Source organism: Canis lupus, chromosome 19 (genome assembly GCF_048164855.1).
Source record: "Canis lupus baileyi chromosome 19, mCanLup2.hap1, whole genome shotgun sequence".
NCBI classification, from domain to species: Eukaryota; Metazoa; Chordata; class Mammalia; order Carnivora; family Canidae; genus Canis; species Canis lupus.
The window spans coordinates 20,802,516-20,825,333 of NC_132856.1; the positions used below are offsets into that span (position 1 = coordinate 20,802,516).

Consider the following 22,818-nt stretch of genomic DNA (forward strand, 5'->3'; position numbering starts at 1 on the left):
AAACTTATTTTTTAAAGGATTTTATTTATTTGTTCATGAGAGATACACACAGAGAGAGGCAGAGACAAAGGCAGAGGGAGAAGCAGGCTCCTGCGGGAAGCCTTATGCAGAACCCAATCCCAGGACTCCAGGATCACAACCTGAGCCAAAAGCAGACACTCAATCACTGAGCCACCCAAGTGCCCCCAGTATCATTCTCTTATCCCACACAACTTTCCTCCACTCCACCCTCCTTTGTGCTATTAATGTTAAATATATTACATTTCTGTTATACTGCCAACAACATACTTATATACATATTGTCTTATATAATTGTTTTTAAAATCAATTAAGAAAGTAAAGGATAAGAAATATTCATTACAGGAGTGCCTAGCTGGTTCAGTCAGTAGAGCATGGGACTTAGGGTTGTGAGTTCAAGCCCCATGCTGAATGTAGGGATTACTTAAAAATAAAATCTTAAGGTGCACCAGGGTAGCTCAGTCAGTTTAGTGTCCAATTCTTGATTTCAGCTCAGGCTGTGATCTCAGGGTTGTGGAACTGAGCCCCTCATCAGACTCCATGCTTAGTGTGGAATCTGCCTGAGATTCTTCTCCCTCCCCGAGCTTGTGCTCTATAAATTAATTAATAAAATCTCTTAAAAATGAAATATTCATAAAATTCTTTCTATGTAATTGCCTTTATTCATGCTCTTTTTTTAAAATGTGATTTTGAATTATTATCTGGAGTCATTTGCTTTTGGCCTAAAAAACTTCCTTTAGTATTGTCTGTAAGGCAGTTCTGCTAGCAACGAATTATTTCAGTTTTCTTTTCCCGGGAATAACTTGATTTCTCTCATTCCCCCTTTTTTCTCCTACAGAAAGCTTTATTGTTTCCACTCGGTCCATGGGAGAGGGCTCCAAGGTAGTTAAAAAGCTGCCTACTCGCTGTAGTAAGAGGCTTAGGCATAAGCCCTGCACCAGGGGGATAGCAGCAGGGCCTCCTCAAAGGCAGCTGGGCTTCAGAGGCTCTTAGTCATGCTTGAGGGTGAGGCTTTTGAATAGATACTTGCCCACGCCAGCATGGGGGGCCAGCCTGGGGAAGTCAGACAGGTGGTTTCTCATCCTCTTGATGAACTTCACCTCAACTAGGAAGTGGTTCTCCAGGAAGTCACAGAGATCCAGGGGCAATCCCATGGCATCCAGGGTTTTATGCCATCCATCTTGGGATGGCTTCTGCATGTCCTGGAGGAGGGCACAGCTGCCACACTGGTTTTGCATCATTAAGAGATGGCCAGTACCCTTGTTTCTCCTTAGCCAACTTTGGAAGATGTGGCCCATACCCTCCAGAGCCACATCTTCACAGTGGAAAAAGCAGCCCAGAGAGAGGTAGGTGTAGGAGGCCAGCAGATGCATGCAGACCAGGCAGCTGATGGCAGCCAATACCTCTGTGGAATAATTCTGGCAAATCTGGGAGCTCATGGTTGATTGGTAATAAGGAGCTAAGCTCAAAACAGGGTGTTGGCTGGTTCCAGAGGCAGGGGGTGGCAGAGAAGGTGGCTCTGAAGGTTGTGACTAGAAAAAAGGATGGAGGGTGGTTGGAAGTTGGTAGAAGGGGCAACCCTGTGTCTGTTCCGTCCAAACACCGTTAAAGCAAGAGACAGATCTGCAGGACTGCTAGGTGCAATGTGTATTCCACCTTCTTTTTTTTAAGACTTTATTTATTTATTCATGAGAGACACAGAGAGAGAGGCAGAGACACAGGCAGAGGGAGAAGCAGGCTCCATGCAGGGAGCCCGATGTGGGACTCGATCCCGGGACTCCAGGATCACACCCTGGGCTGAAGGCAGGCACCAAACCACTGAGCCACCCAGGGATCCCCTCCACCTTCATTTTTAAAATAGTTTTGCTAGATACAAGATTTTTAGTTGATAACTTCCCCCACCCCCACTTTTTGGTGCTTTAAATATATCATGCCATGGCCTTCTGGCTTCACAATTTCTAATGAAAAATATGCTGTTAATCTTAATGGATGTAAGTAACAAGGATGTATGTAACAAGTTGTTTTTCTCTTGCTGCTTTTAAGACTTTGTCAGGATTTTTAAAAAAAGATTTTATCTATTTGTCTGACACACAGAGAGAAAGAGAGGGTGCAAGCAGGAGGAGTGATAGAGAGAGGGAGAAGCAGGATCTCCATGGAGAAGGGAGCCTGATGAGGGACTCAATCCCAGGACCCTGGGATTATAACCTGAGCTGAAGGCAGATGCTTAACTGACTGAGCCACCCAGGCACTCTGTCTTCAGGTTTTTATTTTTTATTTATTTATTTTTTTTTAAATTTTTATTTATTTATGATAGTCACAGAGAGAGAGAGAGAGAGAGAGATAGGCAGAGACACAGGCAGAGGGAGAAGCAGGCTCCATGCACCGGGAGCCTGACGTGGGATTCGATCCCGGGTCTCCAGGATCGCGCCCTGGGCCAAAGGCAGGCGCCAAACCACTGCGCCACCCAGGGATCCCTGTCTTCAGGTTTTTAAATTATGATTTATCTGCGTGTGGATCTCTTTGAATTTATCTTACTTAGAGTTCTTTTAACTTTTATGTATATATTGTTTTTCATCAAATTTGCAAATTTTCTCTTTTTTTTAAATAAAGATTTATTTATTTTAGAGACTGAGGGAAGGGCAAAGGCAAAGAAAACCCTAAGCAGACTCTGCACTGAGTGCAGAGCTGTACGTGGGGCTTGATCTCATGACTCACTCTGAGATCATGACCTGAGCTGAAACCAAGAGTCTGACACTCAACCTCTCTGCCACCCATGTAATCCAAGTTTGCAACTTTTCAACCATTATTTCTTCAAATAGTTTTTTTCCTATTCCTTTCTCTCTCTCTCCTCTCCTTCTGGGGCTCCTGTATTGCATATGCAGGTGTACTTGATGTGTTGCTCATTTCTCTTAGTTTCTGTTCAATTTTATTATTTTTCTCTATCCCTTGGACTGCATGAATTTTATTGATTTACCTTCAAATTTACCAATTTTTTCTACTTAAATTTCAAATCTGCTGTGAGCTCCTTTAATGCCTTTTCATTTCAATCATTGTACCTTTTAACTCCAGAATTTCCATTCAGCTCTTTAAAAAAAATAATTTTCATGTCTTTATTTATATTCTTAATTTCATGAAACACTGTCATCATAACTTACTTTACTCCTTTAAGCATGGTTCCCTTTTATTGCTTGAACATGTTTATAATGGCTGCTTTAAAGTCTTTTTCTTTTTGTTGTTTTTTTTTTTTTTTTTTTTTTTTTTTTTTTTTTTGGTGTGTGTGTATTAGATTGCTTTTAATTACTGACAGCTGGGGATGGCTGGGGGCCTATATGGTGGTGATGGTGCCCATACGCTCCTAGTCAGGCCCTATGGGTGCCCACAGGTCCTGAGCCCATACCAGCAAAGCCTGAGGGCTGTACTGTGTCCCTCAGGGATGAGACCCCAGCAAGTGAGCAGGGTGAGGCCTGGCCCCCAAAAGGGTTAAGTCTTTTTCTATTAAATCTGACATCTGTGTCCTATCATAGGCATTTTCTATTGCTTGCATTTTTTCCTGTGAATGAGTCATACTTTCCTATTTCTTTGAATGCATCATATTTTTTGATGAAAAAATTTTGGATAATACATTTAGCATGCTAATATGTTATAGCATGCTAATATAATTTAAGATATGTTAGGTAATATATTTTAGCACCTCCAACCTACAGGGCTTATAGATGTTGTTTACTTATTTATTTGTTTAGCATCTTGCCTGGACTATTTTAGTGAAGTCCATTTCACCCACTGCATGCAGCCTATGATGTTCCTCAGTGGGTGCAGCCTTAGGCATGCACACAGTAACCCTGAAATGACAGTGGTTTATCACCTATCTTTGACTGACCCTTTCTCTAATCTTTCTGTTAAACTGACTGTTGGTATTATACCCAGCTATTAGCCTCCACTAATTGCCAGCCGATTGTTCTATTGTCTTTGAGGCTCAAATTGCTCCTCCTTTTGATACAATTAAATTTAGGCTCATTTGCAGGGATAGTTTCTGAGGCCAGTCTTTGAACATTGTTCTGCCAACAAGAGGGCACTTTCTGTCTCTTTCCCTGCTTCTCTTATAAACTAACTGGCCTATATTTTAGTTTGTTGCTCTCATGAAGCTGTTAGCTTACTCTTAATTAAGGAAGCCCCAGAACATTGGCCACATTTGCCTGGAACTTAAACTCCATGATTCATACCTGGTAGAGATGAGAACTGCTGATGACTTGCGCCTCCTAAGGCAATACCATATCTGTCTACTGGGGGCTGGGGAGAAAAGGATCCTTGTATTCCTGATTGAATTGTCTATAGTTGACTTTCCATCATACTGAGTTGGAAGGGGAGATGGAGGGAGTAGGTCATAGTTCAAATGTCACGGATTCTCCCTCTTTCTTAACAAGTTTTAGTGTAACGGGGGAAAAAACCAGCATGCTTGACTCCATATCACTTCTATTCCCTTTGCTGCTGTGACCTATAGCTTGGAAACTTCTGCCTTAGTCCTGCACGTACGTAGATATGTTAATCATTAAAGAAATTTTGCTTACAGGTAAGATTTGCAGAAACTTCTTTCTTCCCAAAACCTACCTCACCCAAGAACATAAGGAAGCACATACAGAAATGACTATGCTATGCTTAACATTTACAGGAATGACATGACCAAATTCCTGCACACAAAGATCAACTGACCAAGGACAAAGAAGTTTTATGACCTTCCTTAGATATCTACAGACATCAGTTACCTCCTGACTGCAACCTCCTCACCACCCCTCCCTACCTTTGCTAACATAAAAGAAGCTTGAATTTCATGCCTAGGGGAGATGGTTGTTTAGGAGAACAGTCTGTATCTCCTTGGCTTGCTGGTAAAGTTACTTTCCTTACCCTAACATCTAGACCCGTGGGCCTGTCATGCAGTGAGCAGAACAAGCCTGGACTTGTTACATCAGTAGATTTTCTTGAATACTCTGTTTCCTCATTTGCTTAGACCCTTAGCACAATACCCAAAGATACTAGATAGTTGCTTTAAAAATAATTTTTGCCAGAGGCACCTGGGTGGCTCAGCTGGTTAAGCATTCAACTCTTGGTTTCAACTCAGGTCATGGTCTCAGGGTTGTGAGATTGAGTCCTATGTCAGGCTCAAGCTCAGTGTGGAGTCTGCTTGAGATTCTTTCCCTCTCCTTTTCCCTCTCCCTCTGCTCCTCCCCCACTCTTGTTCTCTCTCTCTCTCTCTCTCTCTCTAAATCAAACAAATAAATAAAAAAAAAACAATTTTCACCAGTTATGCCCGTCTCACTGGGGAACATTTCCACAGAGCTCTTCTGCCACCATTTTGGAAGTAGCCACCCTTCTTGCTCTTTTTTCTAAGCTAAGCCTTTAGAATTTGATGTCAGGGGGCTTCAAGCAGTCATTATACTCCTGGAGTGAGCTTTGCAAGGAACTGAGGAAGAGACACACAGAGCCTGGGTGACATCATGGGAGCCCCTGGATCAGCCCTACACTTGGGATCATCTGGACTTCATGGTAAGATAAGCCAAAAAATTTCCTTCTTTCCTTAGCTAGTTGAAGTTGAGTTTTTTACATGTAACTAAGAGTTGTAACTAATATCCTGAATGTCAAACCTTTAGTAGTGTATGAGCTAATGATAAGGATTGTGGAAAGCTTGTTTGTTCAATGAAATAGGCATCTAGCATCATTTTTATGTGACCTTTTTGATAGCTTATCTCATCCCAATAATTTATGGTCTCTTGATGCTTAATGAACTATAGAGACATCATTTATGGTGATTCTAATAGATTTTTAACATGTTCCCACATATTTGTCAATGTTTGTTGACATCCAAAGGGTTGGTTCCAAGGAAAACTCAATGTTGACTGCTAATGCTTACTTATAATATTAATAATATTACAGAAGTCTGACTTTAATTATAGGAAGTTCTTGTAAGTCAGGCAACCTTTCGAGTAGCCTTAATGAATAGCCTACAGCTGACTCATTAGAATATCACTTGTAAGTATATAATTTTCCAAATATTGGAACTAGTTACAAACCTCCTTAACAAACTATAAGTGGAAAGGGAAGATGATATATTGTTACTCTATTTTTTAAAATTTATTTTATTTATTTGAAGAGGGGAGGGGCAGAGAGAGAGGGAGAGATAGTCCCAAGCAAACTCTGTGCTGAGCACAGAGCCTGATGCCAGGGCTCAATCCCACGACCCTGAGATCATGACCTGGACCAAAACCAAAAGCTGGATGCTTAACCAACTGTTCCAAGCAGGTGCCCCTATATATTGTTATTCTTGATATGATGTAGCAAATCTAGGTAATCTAAGATTTTTATTTATTTGGCATGATATTCCTTTGAAATATTAAAGGATGGGTTGAGTTTATTAGAAATATAGAAATATCCAGAGAATTCAGGAAGAATTTATAGGTCAAGGCTGTAAGCAATTTTATCTTATGTCTCATGCCAATATTCTTCTCTAACTCCTTCCTCTGAGATGAATGCCTATGGCAAGTGTGGAAGCAGGAAAGACATCAAATATTACTATAATCTTGGAATTTATTAAAACCTGGATTAAAAAGGCCTTTTTCCCTGGGTTAGGCCTACATAGCACCTTAGTCTAATGTATATTTCCATACTGGGTGCCACTTGTCAATAAAGTCTCTGAAGATTCTGCAATTCAGTGTCTCTGTAATGTTTGGAGTATATCTAGGATCCCCAGAAGACCATAATTAGTGGTTTTTGGAATAGAAGAGGCAGGGGCACCTGGGTGGCTCAGTCGGTTAAGCATCTGCCTTTGGCTCAGGTCATGATCAGGGTCCTGGGATTGGCCCCACATTGGCCCTGCATCCACGCCGCTGCATCTGCATCTGTATCTGCCTCTCTGCTCAGCAGAGTGTCTTGTCTCTCTCTCCTGCCCCTCCCACCTGCTCATGCTCTCTCTCTCTTTGTCTCTCTCTGTCTCTCTTTCTCAAATAAATAAATGAAATCTTGGAAGCAAGGAGGCAGAGTGTGTAACAAAATGTATAGATCCATCAGAAAATCTCACCGATTCCAATTAAATGGGAGAGAGGTGATCTGAATTCATGACACTCAATTATTTTTACAATAGTGAAAGTTTTACAGCTATTACTAAAGAAAAAGGGAAAAGTACTCCAGAATAAATTTTAATGAACAGATATAATTTATTTATAATTGGCAGATTGTTTTAAATACTTTAAGCTTCTGAGTTACCCGAGAACAGTATGCATCTTTGAGAGCTTACTAGTAGAAGCCATCTGCAGTTTACTTTGCACTAATAATGGTCTTGCTCTTAGGACTATTATTCAAAGAAATAGAAAATTAAATGTCCACTGTTTCCAGGACTTCATAAATCATGAATTGGGGGGATCTGAGTTCTACTAATTGTACTTGTGAATCTAATAAGCTTGAGCTGCAGACCTGTTCTCTGATCTTATTCTGATAGTAAAATCTTATGTGAGAAGGTTGTTGGTTTTTTTTTTTTCTACAGGCTTAGGGTAGATTATACCCCCTTGGAATATGGGTGATTGTGGTTCTCAGTTGATTGACCTACTGCTTGCTAGAATGTTTGCATTTTGGGATCTCCATCTTCTCTCTGTTGCCTCAGCAGTACATTTGATTTGGTTTTACAGAGATGAATTTCAAGGAAAACATCACCTAGACTTTATTTCAAATTACCCTGAGGATCAATACATTCTACTGATGCCCAAAAAAGCTACGTTCATAATCTGCTGTTATGATGTACAACCTGGAGAAGGTAAATGTCCTGTCAACCACAATCTCTCTTTATTATTTTTAAGGAGGGCTAGTTTCCATTATCAAAAGCAGATAAGGAATGCCAGCACTCATTTGTCATTCAAAATGCAATACTTACTTAGCTGGGAATGAATGAAAATCATCATGTGGTAGGTTTGTTTTTTTAATAGTGGCAATAAAGTCACCACACAAGGTCAGGGGAAATTCAAATGTGGTTTCACTGGGTTGCTTGTATTTTTTGGATAGTTTGGAAAGACAATCTTCCAATAGTAACCTTGGTTTTTGAGTACATTTTCTCCCCTAAAACAGAGATAAGAAGAAACCTGACATTTTTTTCTCATCTTCTGAAATAGTAATTCGTTTTTATATCAGCAACCTACAGATTTTAGTTCCAGTTTGAGGTAGTCTTTCCTTACCCACACTTTTATGCAATTAATCCCATCTCACATGAAGGTCTGTGGCGTGTGACAAACAGGTCATTTAATGAGTGAGTAAGCATGTGCAAATAGGCACCCAGAGTACAGCCAGGCCTCGTTCTTCTCACAGGTTCTGGGTAGGAAATGCTAAAAAGGCCACTTGCTGTATAGAGTTTCAAACCAACAGATGGTAAGACTTTTCTACATGGCCATCTCCTGAGCACCTCAAAACCAATATGACCCAAATTAAACTCATCACACCCATGAAAACTGGTTATCCTCCTGTCTTTTCCATCTCTCCAAAGATCACCATCCACCAGTAGGATGAACCGGAACAAACTGCCTTTTTTTGTAGCTCATAAAAAGCTGAATATTGGCAATTCAAACAGATCAGCCTTAATAGTTGTTCAGCTCAGAGACCTGGGTGAAATCCTTTTCACCTCCCTCCCCTGCAACTCTTACAACAAGCCAATGGTAAATTCTACTTGTCAGGCAGGTTCTGAATCCATCTTGAAGGTACCCAACATGCCCAAATCAGCAGTAACTGGCCTAGCGATTCCACTGCAATGAACTAGTGTGTCCTCTTTAAGACACAAGCCAGATCATCCCATTTACATGCTAGAAATCAGTCAATGGCTTCTCAATGCCCTTAACACAAAGACTAAACAACCCTGCTGACCTCTTCAATCGCAAGTCACCCTATTTTCTGGTGACTCTACCTTCTTTTATTTTCCTTACCATGCTCCTTTCCCAACTTGGGGCCTTTGAATATATTATTCCATCTGCTTGGTACCCTCTTCTTTCTCATTACCAGCCAGGCCCTTGTCACTCAGTGATTCCTGCTTTTTATGCTGGTCATGCCTCACCATAAATGCCATGCCCCAAAGAATGTTCTATGACCTCTCACCGACCAGTGTGAAACCCCAGGTTACATATATTCATGAGACTTCAGCACAGATCATACTTCCAATTGCCTGTTCAGTGCACTGTCAGGCTCAAACTCCAAGGGAGTTTGATACATCCTCAGTGATTTTTCTATTTAGGACTTTTAAAAAGGAACAAAAAATATTTAATCCAAAAATTAAAAACCAACAGGCTGAATCAAAAACTCTGGACCTTTTTTGAATTGTTCCCTAGCATGGCTACATCTGGCAATCGTTGTTTTAAGAGAAGTAAAAGTTATCAAAGCTAACATTTATTGAGGGTCAACTATGTGCAAAACCTGTGGAGGAACATGAGGCCTAGTGAAGATGGGGGACTTAACAGAGGTTCACGAAGCTATTAAGGTGGAGCCAAAGTCACAAAGACCCATACTCCAACACATGCATTGGATGCTCTCAGTTCCTTAATCTTTGAGAAACAACTGCTTGAACACAGGAACCCTCTATACCCCAAAATTAAGAGAATCAATTACAGAATCCAAGAGAAATACATTTCAGCTCTAAGTAAAATGTCTCTAAACACACACCAGTTAATTCCACCATGTTTCCAAGAGTAATTATCTCACAAGCATCATTTGATTAAAAGCTCTTGTTCCTACCGGAAGAAAGAGTCTCTGAGCAGCACATGGTTTGAATAATTTCTTCCATTCCTGAGGGTTTCCAACTGAAAACGTGATGGGGTAGATTCTGTGCTCAAATTTCTTTGTATATGAGTCAGGCCACTGTCGTAACTGAAAAATAAGGAAGACAAGGGGAGGGTGAATAGGCCCCAGAAATATGGAAAACACCTGAAGCTTCTGGATGTTCAAGTGGAAATTATTCAGATAATTTACCCAACTTCACCACAATGATTAATGCTCAATGAATGAAAGACCATAGCTAGCATTAAAAAAAATATAACATCCAGAGTTGTCAAGGATGTTAGGAGACTGGTACATAAACACCACAAGGGGAATATAAATTTGAATAAACTTCCAAGAGGACAATTTGGAAATTGGGAACAACCAATCCTAAAAGATAAAGGCACAGGACTTTCAACACAGGCTAGTTTGTAATAAAAACAAACAAACAAACAAAACAACAACAACAAAAAAAACCATGAAAACAAACTAAATGCCCTATAATTGGGAATTGGGAAAATTATGATAGAACTATACAATAGACTATTGTAACAATTAAAGTAGATCTATATGTGCTAAGGAAAAATATTTATTATATATAGACTTTAGAAAAAGCAAACTGCAAAAAAAATTTATGTTTCTGTCTTAAAGGGAAAATATATGCATGTGTATTTTATACGAAGAGAAAAATCTAGACAGATAGACACAAAACTGTTAAAAGTGGACACCTGTGGAGGTGGTGGTTTCATTTTTTAAGTTTATATTTCTGTGTTCTTTAGAACTTTCACAGTGAGTATATATTATTATTTTCTTTGCATATGTTAATATCATAACAAAACTATTTAATGGGCTTTATTTTTTAGAGGACTTTTATGTTTACGGGAAAACTGAAAAGGAAGCACAGAATTCCATCTACCATCCCCCTCTTCCCCCATCCCCACACTTTCCCCATTACCTACATCTTCCAGTAGTGTCGTGTATTTCTTACAACTGATGAACCAATATCCATTATGTTAGTAAGTAGAGTCCATAGCTTACCTTAGGGTTCCCTCTTTGTGTTGTACATTCTATAGGCTTTGACAAATGCATAATATTGAGTATCCACCATTACAGAATAGTTTCAGCACCCTAAAAATCTCCTCTTTTCCACCTATTTACCCCTTCCACCTTCCCTCCCACTGAATTCCTACAACCACTAATTATTTTTCTGTCTCTTAATTTTGCCTTTTCCAGAATGTGATATAATAGGAATCATACAGTATATAACCTGTTCAGATTGGCCTTCTTATACAAAATTCACTTAAGGTTCCTCCCTTGTGTGGATATACAATGATTTGTTTATGCATTTACCTGCAGAAGGGTATCTTGGTTGCTTCCAGATTGGGCGATTATAAATAAAGCTGCTGTAAACATTCACGTACGTGCAGGTTTTTAGACAATTTTTCAGTTCATCAAGGTAAATCGCAGAGTGTGATTGCTGGACTGTATAGTCTACATTTAGCTTTCTAAGAAAGTGTCAAATTGTTTTCCAAAGTAGCTGTACCATCTTGCATCCCCACCAGCAATGAAGGAGAGTTTCTGTTGCTGCACATCCTTTTTTTTTTTTTTTTTTAAAGGACAGTTCAAGTACCTCCTTTCTTTTTTTTTTTAAAGATTTTTTTTTAATTTTTATTTATTTATGATAGTCACAGAGAGAGAGAGAGGCGCAGAGACACAGGCAGAGGGAGAAGCAGGCTCCATGCACTGGGAGCCCGATGTGGGATTCGATCCTGGGTCTCCAGGATCGTGCCCTGGGCCAAAGGCAGGCGCTTAACCGCTGCGCCACCCAGGGATCCCTGTTGCTGCACATCCTTAGCAGCATTTTGTGTTGTCAATGTTGCAGATTTAGCCATTCTAATACGTGTGCAATGGTATCTCATTGTTTTCCTTTGCAGTTCCCCAATGATATGATGTTGAGCATTCTTTCGTATGATTATCTGCCATCTGTGTATCTTCTTAATTTTTTGAGTTAATGCTTCCCCATTGACTCAATAGTTCTAAGAATTTTCTTTTTTTTTTAAAGATCTATTTATTTATTCATGAGAGACACACAGAGAGAGAGAGAGAGAGAGAGAGAGGCAGAGACACAGGCAGAGGGAGAAGCAGGCTCCATGCAGGAGCCCGATGTGGGACTCGATCCCAGGTCTCCAGGATCATGCCCGGGGTGAAGGCGGCACTAAACCGCTGAGCCACCAGGGATGCCCTGCTTCTAAGAATTTTCTAAGGAAAAATTTAAAAGTGCATTCATATTTATAACAATAATATCATAACGCTATCTGTAACAGTGCAAAGCTGGAAACAACCTAAATAACAATTTGGCTAAAAAGCTCTGGGGTATGTCTACATAACAGAATATCATGCACCTACTAGTGACAACACAGTACAATAAGGGTTAGCAAGCCACTGGCAGTGCAAACACCAAATCCAGCCTGCTACAAAAAGCACACAAGCCAAGAATGATTAGACACTTATAAATAGCTTTAAAAAGTAAAAACAAGAGTAATATTCTGTGACATGTGAAAATCACATGAGATTTGAATTTTAGAGTCCATAAATAAAAGCTTTATTGGAACACTGTCACACCTAAGTATGTTTACATATTTCTATGGCTGCTTTTTCACTGATTATCAGACTTGAGTAGCTACAAGACCACACAGCCTGCAAAGCTTAAAAAAGCTTTTGTCTGGTCTTTTACAGAGAAAAGTTAGACAACCCCAGATTTAGAAGAAACTCAGTAATATAAGACTCAGTGATGTGAGAAGAAATATAGAGTATGATCCCATTTTGGATGTTGATACATAAAAAAAGAAATATAAGTAAATAGGTTAAAATTGCTTTTCCTGACCATTAGGATGGTTGATTTTTTTATTTATAATTTTATGATTTTTTTTTTTACAATGTACACATGTTGCTTATATGGTCACATAAAAATGTTTGAAGAAACATACCATTGATAATGCTTTAGACTTGAAGTTTAGAGATGGATATATGAGAGAGAAATCTCAGAGTGAGAAAGGAGTGATAAAGTATTTGATCACTGATTTATGAAGGGCACTGACCAATTAGAACCCACACCAGGCACAAAACCCGGCACAACTGTCCTGACACGTTAGAACTAACACTGGTCATAAACACTCAGTGTGACAATATTGACCAAGTCCATGGACACTAGGGAAAAATACTCAGTAAAACTGAGCACAATAGTCCAAAATCGGCCCCAGAAGGAGAATGGGAAGGTCCCATGGTCTGTGGGTTTCCTTGACTCTTCGATCTTTAGTATCCTATCTTCTAGAAGGGTTTATTTACCTTTGCCAATCTATGTCTTTCAACTGGAATGTTCAGCCCATTTACATTTGTTTCAGTACATGTATTTGAATAGTATACCAACTCCAGCCACTGGAAGTTCCTGTTGACACCTCTTCCTGTGTTAGAGACACACACACACACGCACACACAGCATGTTTCCATCCCGCTGGCACCACCTATCACCAGAATGGATTGGTGGTTATCCCCCCTTCTGTGTCCCATTTTTTCCTGACAGATGAGCCAAACCTAAAACACATGTCTGATTCCTGAGCTGCCTGGAAAGGCTAGGAAATCAACCAGCTGGCATTTTCAGTTTCTATATTGAGAGATGACAAAAATAAATGAAACGCCAAAGTATTAAGTATCTACATTATACCTGGTAAGTACCACTAAACTTATTGTACTTATACAGCTTAGAAATTTTAAAGAACATTCTGCTTATATATAATAGAATTCACCCCTAAAGCAGCTTCCAGAGGAATCATAATGTCAACCGGCACTTTGTTTTGTTTTTACCCTCAGACACACTGCCCTGAGCTTTACAGGAAGTTATCACAAGAAACTGGATACTCCCACAATGCCTCAGGGTTGGAAATGAGACCCTTGTGAAGGGTGGCAGATGCTGCCCCTCCATACCAGCATCTCCTGTGGCTACACACAAACCAACTGCCCACAAAGCCCTACTACTTAGGGCTAGCAAGGTTCAGGAGATGTTCCAAAGAATCTTTGTGGGAACGAAAGAATAAACAGATCATCTGATTCAGCCTCACAAGTATGCTCTGCAATAACAGAGCAAGGATCATTTGCCCTTCCATGCAGATGAAACAACTGAGACTGAGAAAAGTTCTGTGACTTCCATAAGAGTCAAGATTGTATATCTAAACTGGCACCATGATCCCTGCTTGTCTTTTAATACCCTATTTCAATTTCCTTTGTTAGTTGAGCTTCACTGGTCTAACAAAGACCCGAGGAAAGGAGCCATCACAAGGATAAAGTCGTCAGAGCAATTCAAATTATTTTTCAAATTCAATGATTTTCCCATACAATTTAGTTCCTAATTTATAATGTGCCCATTACCATGGCTCATAGTGAATTATCTCCACACTTAGTAGTATAAAATGACTATCTGTTATGTTCACAGATTCCATGGATTAGGAATTCGGATGAGGTAGAGAAGGGGCGTCTTACACTGCTACATATCTGGGGCCTAGGCTAGAAGCTCTGAAGACTGGAGGCTGGAATCATCTGAATGCTAGTCCATTCATGTGTCTGGCCACTGAGGCCAGCTATGGGCTGGGGATCTCAGCTCCTCTCTGAGTGGGCTTCTCCACATGATCTCTCCATATGGGCTAGTTTGGGCTCTCTCACCACATGTCGGCCAGGTTCCTGGGGCAGGCATCCCAAGAAAGCCAGGCAGACGCTAGATTCTTTCTATGTCCAAGCCTTATATGTCACACAAACATTACATGTAGCATACTCTATTTTTCATATATATACATATGATGCATATGGACGCATATGAATTAGCTATTACCTTATAAAAAATTTAGTGGCTCAAAAACCACGAAAATGTATTCTCTCATGCAGTTTCTCAGAGTCAAAAATCTGTAAGCTGGGTTTTTCTGGCTCAGGGCCCCTCATGAGGGGATAGTCCAACTCCTGGCTGGGGCTACAGTCATCCGAAGGCTTGATGCAGTGGGACGTTCTGTCTCCAAGCTCACTCACATGAGTGTCACAAGAAGCCCTGATTCCTCACCACGTAGGCCTGGACAAGGGCTGCTCTGACATGAAAGTGGCTTACCCCATAGCAAGTGACTCAGGAGAGAAAGTGATTGCAACCAAGATAGAAAGCATGGTGCCTTTTGAAATGTAATCTCAGAAGTGACAGAGCATGGCATCTTCCCTATGCTGCCAGTCACACAGACCAAACCTTGGGACGGTGAAAGAGGAGAGCACCCTAGGGTGCAAATAACAGAAGGTGGGGCCACTGGGAGCTTCTTTGGGAAATATAATCTGCCCCATATACATAGTTACACACATCTTCCTTGCCCTTGCCTTCTTCAAGTTCAAATCTATTTTGTTCTACTCTATCCTCATGTTCCAGCCTCTAGCACACAGTAGGTACTCAACAAATACTTGTTAGATGGATACTGTGCAAGACATTGCTAGAGTTTTCCCACAGCCCACTTTCCTCACTTCTTGCACACTAAGCACTTCTCAGCCCCTTGCTGTTGAGCCTTGTGACTGCTTCTGGACAGTTCAATGTGAGTGGAAAAGACTCATGTCACTGCCAAGCTGGGGGAGCAAAAGGCTCAGTCGTGATCCACTTGTCACTCTCTTTCCTGCATGGCATCCCAAGAACTTAGAGACCAAGTGTTCCAGCAGGTGCAACTCAAAGCGTGAATAGTCGTGGGGCGCCTGGATGGCTTAGTCAAAAGAGCATGTGACTCTTGACCTCAGGGTCGCGAGTTTGAACCCTACTGTGGGTGTAGAAATTACCTAAATAAATAAATAAACAAAACAAAACAAAAAAGGCACAATCTCTGTCATCTTTGTCCCAGACCTAAGTGCCCGTGTGAGAAAAACAGCAGGAACATGGAAAATCTCCGAGCTTTTCGGGAGATGTTATGGCAGCCTGACCTAACCTATCCTGATTCTAGACACCTTAGCTCTTTTATCAATGCTGATAGCTTCAGGTTACAGACAGGGAAGCTGAAGCTCTAAAAGGCCACAAGGCTTGCCTGAGATCTGGCAGCAAGCACACAGGGAGCTGAGTTTTGCAGATGAGTCTTCCGTCTACTAGTTGGAGAGGTAGTTGGGTACAAGAGTTAAGCTCATGGAGGTCTGAAGCTGTGACCTTGAACCAACACCTGATGAGTAAATCACTAAAACTCTTTGCAAAAGAGGGACATGATTGCTACCTTCCGGTGAGGGTTAAGTAGGAGTAAATCATAAATCAGAAGCCCTTGATAAATGGTAATTATCATCACCATCTCTTTTCACCACAGCTGCAGAGCAGCAAACCATGTGTGTTCCAACCCCTTCCCCTTCCTTTGACTCCGATCTTTTTCAAGGCATTTTCTTTTTTTTTTTTTTAAGATTTTATTTATTTATTCATGAGAGACACAGAGAGGGAAAGAGAGAGGCAGAGACACAGGCAGAGGGAGAAGCAGGCTCCATGCCGGAAGCCTGACACGGGACTAGATCCCCAGTCTCCAGAATCAGGCCCTGGGCTGAAGGCGGCGCTAAACCCCTGAGCCACCGGGCTGCCCTTCAAGGCATTTTCTAATCAATTTCAAAGCTTTGAGACTCTTTGGCTTCTCTTGGTGATGATGTCAAGGTGATATTTTTCTTTAGAAAACATAACACATTTTCTAGCCTTCTGTCATTAGCCTTACTCTGCCTAACATGCTTCTTTGGCATTTCTCATTAGTGCAGCCAGGCTGGTGACAGGAGGAGGCCCTGCTGACCCCAAGTGAGTAGATGCAAAACAAAACCGCTTCTTTCTCTACCAGCACTCAAGGCCTTACCGCAAGAGAAAACATCTAGGACAAAGCCAAGTGTGGTCTGTAAAGTCACACATGTACCTAGACTGGGGAGAAGAGGTATTTCCAAAGCTCTCCTTGTGCAGTGGTAAAAAATCATCACCTGTTCTTCAGTATCAGAATAGCCAAGTAAACAAGGATCTGGGCACATGATAAAACATTACACAGTCACCAGAAAAGATGAGGTAAGAATGTTTGAGTCCTGATCTGGAATGATGCTGATGATATGGTTTTCAAGGAGGAAAAGCAAGTTCCGGTACAACACATAGAGAATAACCTTGCTTTTATAAAAGAAATATATTTTAATCTGGGCACATACAATTATATGTGTTATTCGGGTATATGATTATATCTATAAATATACATGTATACACACATACATACATACATCACAGATAAACACACACACACACTTGTACATGAAAAAAATATGGAATAACTCAAAATTGATAACTGATAGTTTTTTGTGTGGGACTGGGGGTACCAAGGACTCCTGCCTTTTAATCTATAACATCTGTATCATTTGAATTTATTTTAATGAACATTTATTACTTGTCATTCAAAAAACACATATAATTTGTAGAAAGGTACCTGCCCCCTAAATGAGAACAATGTTAACTACACCAGAGGGCTTAGGCCCTGGGGTCAAATGCTTCAAGTTCATCATCTCACAGAACCCTTACAATAGCTCTGTAAGGTAGGTATGACTATCCCCAAATTATATATGAGAACAGTAAGGCTCAGAGTCAAGAGTTCGTGGTCCCACGCTGAGTACATAGCAAAAATTAGAGAATCACATTAGTGAACGGGATACGCATGTCCCAAAATGCAGTCTGGCTGCACTCAGTAACTACTGCGCCACCATGTCTACAAATTCACCTGCTTATCAAACTCGGGCTTCAGAGAGTCTTCTGTGAAGATGTGGAATTGGATCTTCCGGTGGCTAAAGAGTACAGCTGACTTGAGCATGACCAGTGTCTCCTCCAGCCGATTGCCACAGGCCACCACAGCCAAGTGGATCCAGAGCTCTGGAGGCAGCACAGCCTGAAAACTCCTGAGTTCTCCAGGCCTCCTAGGAAGAAGAAAAACAATTTAAGGCTATTAATAAACTAACAAAATTTAAAAAAAAAGCCCAGCTAGTGAATGGTTGGAACATTTCAAGACATGAACAGCTACAATCTGCTATATTTTATAAAGTGATAAGCATTTTGACAATTCTTCCTGCTTAGAGAAAAATACCATTTATTCCTGTATTTATCCTGGCAATAGCAGGATGAGTCACTGTTTGGACTGTCATAGGTGTCTGAGACTTTTTCTGCCCCACTCAGCTGTCGAGAGTGCCTGTTGGCTGCCGAATGGCCCATGTTTGGAAATAGTAAGTTGCTAAACTTCCAACAGCTGACACTGGGGCTGTGGTGCTCACACTCACACGGGCCACGCAAATTAGATTTGAATGCAACATGAACAAAATGAGGGTGGGTTGTGGCTTTCCCATGTGAAACCAGCAACATGATATCCCCATCATCTGGATGGTTTTAGGTTGCAGTGGAATGCATGACCACCGCACCAAAGGAAAATCATGCAAGTCTGGGAGGTGAGCAAAGAAAATAACATATGTCCCTCCATCACATCTTTGGAGAGTCTTGAGAAACAGGTGTTAATCCTAACTGTCTCGCTCAAAATTGCTGAGGTGGCAGGTTTGAAATTCAGCTTCCAGTATGTAAGTCATATTAATGAGAAACAGGCAGGCAAGGAGGCAGGTTAAGCTGCAAATTACCAAGGTATCAAATCCTGAGTCAACAGCTGAGAGGGGAATAAGGTCCAAGAGTCCAGAATCATCATCCAGCTATTTCCTCGTAATAAAAGATTTGTTCCAGACAAGGAGATGCAGCCAAGCCTCAAACACACCACTGAGAGACATTTGCAGGCAAGTTGGAAGGAGTTGGCCTGGAAAAGGTGCCCTGAGACAAATGAAACTAATTTACTTGCACAAAAGAGTTGGAGGCCGGGGAAACTTGGACATGGAATGCTACCTTCCTTCCAAAACCTCCTAGTCCAATCCGTGCACTGCTCCATTAGCCACTGCTTTGTTGAATCATGGCAGTCTTGCTCCAGATTTCTTTCACTGGGAGGGGAAGTGAAGATGTGGGTGGAGCACATCAGAAGGCTTTCCAATTTGCTCACTTAAGAGGAGCTTATTGGAGGCTCAACTAAGCTCAGATGCCGAGATACAGATTCCACTGATTGCACAGATCGCAGAAAGACACTAGACATATCCTAAGTACCACCCGAAGTTGTCTGCTTCTCTTCATCCACCTGCTGCGACCTGGTGAGACCACCAGCTTTTCTCATCTCGGCCACTGTGCCATTTCCCTAGATGGCCCACCTGCCTCCAGTCTTATCCTTTAATTCTCACCCTATCATTTCTTCTTGTTGGCACCAGAGTGATGTTCTTCTACAATGCGAATAGGAATGTTATTCTTTTGATTAAAATAATGTAAGGGCTCCTGGCTGCCCTCCAGATTGAGTCCAAACTGATCATCATGGCTTCTAGTTACATCTCTTGCAACTGCCTCCAACACCCCCAGCCTCGGCGGAGAACCATTCATATTCGTAGCCATAGTCACACATACTCATACTTTCCATCCATTTTCGTTTCTGGTCAGTAGACTGCTGGGTTGTCTCCAGGTCTTGGCACATGCATTCTGTCTTGCTGTCTTGTGTGTGTGTGTGTGTGTGTGTGTGTTTGTGTGTGTGTCTTTCTTTCTCAGAAATGCTCTCCTCTGCTATTTCCTGCTAACTTCAGACCATTTATTAATCAACAAATCTATACTAAGGACTATGTGCAAAGAACTGCTCTACGTACCAGGAAGAGAGCAAAACAGACCAAGATGCTTGTCCTTGCAGAAACTGTGGTAGAGGAAAGACAAAGAAGGAAGTAGCTGCAACCAGGTAACTGACACAGAAAGTTATCCAGTGATCAGGGCTATGTAGGAAATACATCCTAAGCAGGAGGCAATACAAGAGTGGCTGATAGGCTGGTAGGTACTTTTATACTGTGCAAAGCTGGGAAAGTCCTCACGGAGATGGTGAAATCTGACAACAACTTGGAAGTGGGGAGATGAGTCATGTGCATTTCTGGGTGAGGAGCATTCCAGGCAGAGGAGACAGACTAAAGGTGCTTGATCAGGATCATGCCTAGTGAACGGAAGGACCCCTGCCGTGTGGACTCCGATGTCATCTCTTCCTCTGCTCTGTGGGCCAGTTTTCATACCAACTATGAAAGTCAGCGCTCAATTAACTTATGTAAAAGGATGGGAAGGGTGTGCCATAGATGATGCTAAAATCACAGTCCGATTGCCACAGGCCACAGGCCACCAGAGCCAAGTGGATCCAGAGCTCTGGAGGCAGCAGGGCTTTTTTTTTTTTTTTTTTTAAAGGCAAAAGATTATTCAAAACATGCTACAAAAGAGATCTAATACAAACTTGTTTGCCTGAAATTATGCTCAATATTTAGGAGCACAGGTATCATCCAAAAGTTCTAAAACAATCAATGCAATAGCACAGGGATCTTAAATATGAACCACTGCTCCTTCCAAATAACCCTGCCCAGTTTAGCTTCACCTATTGGGCTTGTGCATGAGCAAAAAGCTTTAACCTTAGTAATCAGGAAAATACTAATTTAAATAGTAAAGGGATTCCATTTTATTTTCAGATTGGCACAACTTAAGGAGTAATATAAAAGTTAAACAATCCACACTCCAGAGTAGATATGGAGGTGAGCAACAGCTCAGAAATAGCTGGGGAGGGGCACCTGGGGGGCTCAGTTGGTTAAGTGTCTGACTCTTGATTTTGACTCAGGTCATGATCTTGAGGTGGTGAGATCTCTGCACTGGGCATGGAGTCTGCTTAAGATCCTCTCTCTTCCTGTCTCCTTCTGCCCCCACCCCTTACAAAAAAAAGAAATAGCCACTGACAGTGTAAGTTGACCCAAACATTTTGCACAACCATTTGGTAACAGCTAGCAGGAATAAAGAGGCTCATACACCCTCTAGCCCTCTAGTTCTATGCCTATATATATAACCTGAAGAAATTCTTGCACATTTGTACAAGACCCATTCAAGAATGCTCACAGCAGCCCTTTTATAATAGTGAAGAAAAGGAAATAACTTTGCTGTCTATACATAGGTGAACCATGAACATTTGCAGTATGTTTTTTTTTTTAATTTATTTATTCATGATAGTCACACAGAGAGAGAGAGAGGCAGAGACACAGGCAGAGGGAGAAGCAGGCTCCATGCACCGGGAGCCCGATGTGGGATTCGATCCCGGGTCTCCAGGATCGCGCCCTAGGCCAAAGGCAGGCGCCAAACCGCTGTGCCACCCAGGGATCCCCATTTGCAGTATGTTTAAGAGGAATACTACATAGCAGTGAAAATTAACAAACCAGAATATCACATATCAATATAAGGTCAAAGAGGAAAAAAGCAACCTGCAGAAAGATAGCAATAGAATGATAGCATTTAGATGAAGCTTAAAAATAAGCCAAATAGCACTATTGTTCTCAGACTTATGTAGTAAATGTGCATGAGGGTGATAAACATCAAATGCAGGATGGTGGTTATCTTGGGGGATTTAAATTTTTATTTCTTAAGATGAGTGCCAGGCACACAGAAATTCATTATGTTATTATTTGTGCCATTTTGTATGCCCAAAATATTTGACAACTTTTTAAAAAGGTTTTATTTGAGAGAAAGAGAGAGAACGCACATGTGCATGTGTGTATGACCAAGCAAGGGGGAGGGAGAGGGATAGAAAGAATCTCAAGTAGATTCTGTGCAAAGTGGCACTGACATGGGGCTCCATCTTATGACCCTGAAATCATGACCTGAGCTGAAACCCAGAGTTGGGTGCTTAACTGACCGAGCCATTTAGGCACCCCAACAACTTTTTTTTTTTAAGATTTTATTTATTTACTCATGAGAGAGAGAGAGAGGCAGAGACACAGGCAGAGGGAGAAGCAGGCTCCATGCAGGGAGCCCGATGTGGGACTCAATCCCTGGCCTCCAGGATCACGCCCTGGACCAAAGGCAGTGCTAAACCACTGAGCCACCCGGGCTGCCCCCAACTTTTTTTTTTTTTTTTTAAATTAAAGAAAACTTGCACTCCTCTGCAGCCTAGCAGAGGCTTCCGTGATTTGGGACTGCACAGTTTAAAAAGCAGGGGCTAGGGAGTGCAATCTTTCTTGGTGTCTGATGACAGGTATTAAAAAAGAAAACTAAAGGCCTCTTCTGGTGGCAGTTCAAGTATCAGTGGTTGGGATTTAATGAGACCTTTGCTTTCCCCACCTTATTGCCTCTCATATTACATTAAAAATCTCGGGTTTCGGGTAGTAAGCATTTGTGTTGATCACAATGTATAATCAAGTTTAAGGCCACTGAAAGGGTGTACCTTTCACTCACTCCTACCAAAGGCACACTCAGCACCTCTCAGATGTCACCTGAGAGCCTTCGAGGATCAAGGAAAGTACAGACTATGAACCTTAAACTCCTTAACCCCTTGTTTGGGAAGGGAATGGGCAGTGGGGAGTTGTAGCCCTGCTCTGACAGACGGCTAAGTTTTTGTTTATACTTTATAAAAGAGGACTGGAGTGAATTTTGAGAAACTTCCAACTAAAGCTGGAACTGATGATAACCATCTTGGCCACCACACTGGTAGAGCCTGAATGGGAGTCAGCACAGTAGAAAGCAGAGCCTAAAGGTGGCAGGTCACATCTTCGTTGGCACTACCTGAGCACCTGGATCCAGGTGCACCTGACCATAACTGAAGACAGTTCAATTTTTTTTTTTTTTTTGAGAGAGAGAGAGAGAGAGGGAGAGAGAGCGAGTGCAAGTACAGGAGCAGGGGAGGGGCAGAGAGAGAGAGAGAGAAAATTTTAAGGATGCGCCATGCCCAGCACTAAGCTCAACATGGAACCCAATGTGGGGTTCAATCTCACAACCCGGAGATCATGACCTGAGCTGAAATTAAGAGTCAGATCCTTAACCAACTGAGCCACCAGGTGCCCCCAGACAGTTCCATTTTTTAAGCCAATGCGTTTCCTTTTTGTAAGGCACAAAGAAACAAACTTATAGCTTAG

The 22,818-nt window shown here is 41.5% G+C and overlaps 1 protein-coding gene across 1 annotated transcript in view; it reads right to left on the bottom strand.

The window, feature by feature from the left end:
* Positions 1-22,818, bottom strand: part of GXYLT2 (glucoside xylosyltransferase 2) — an 89,864-nt gene that overhangs the window by 50,428 nt on the left and 16,618 nt on the right. Inside the window, exons 2-3 of the mRNA XM_072785375.1 lie at positions 17,559-17,751; positions 9,769-9,900 (exon numbers count right to left, since the gene is read on the bottom strand). Of these exons, the coding sequence (XP_072641476.1) occupies positions 9,769-9,900; positions 17,559-17,751 (325 nt within the window). The remainder of the gene's footprint in view (positions 1-9,768; positions 9,901-17,558; positions 17,752-22,818) is intronic.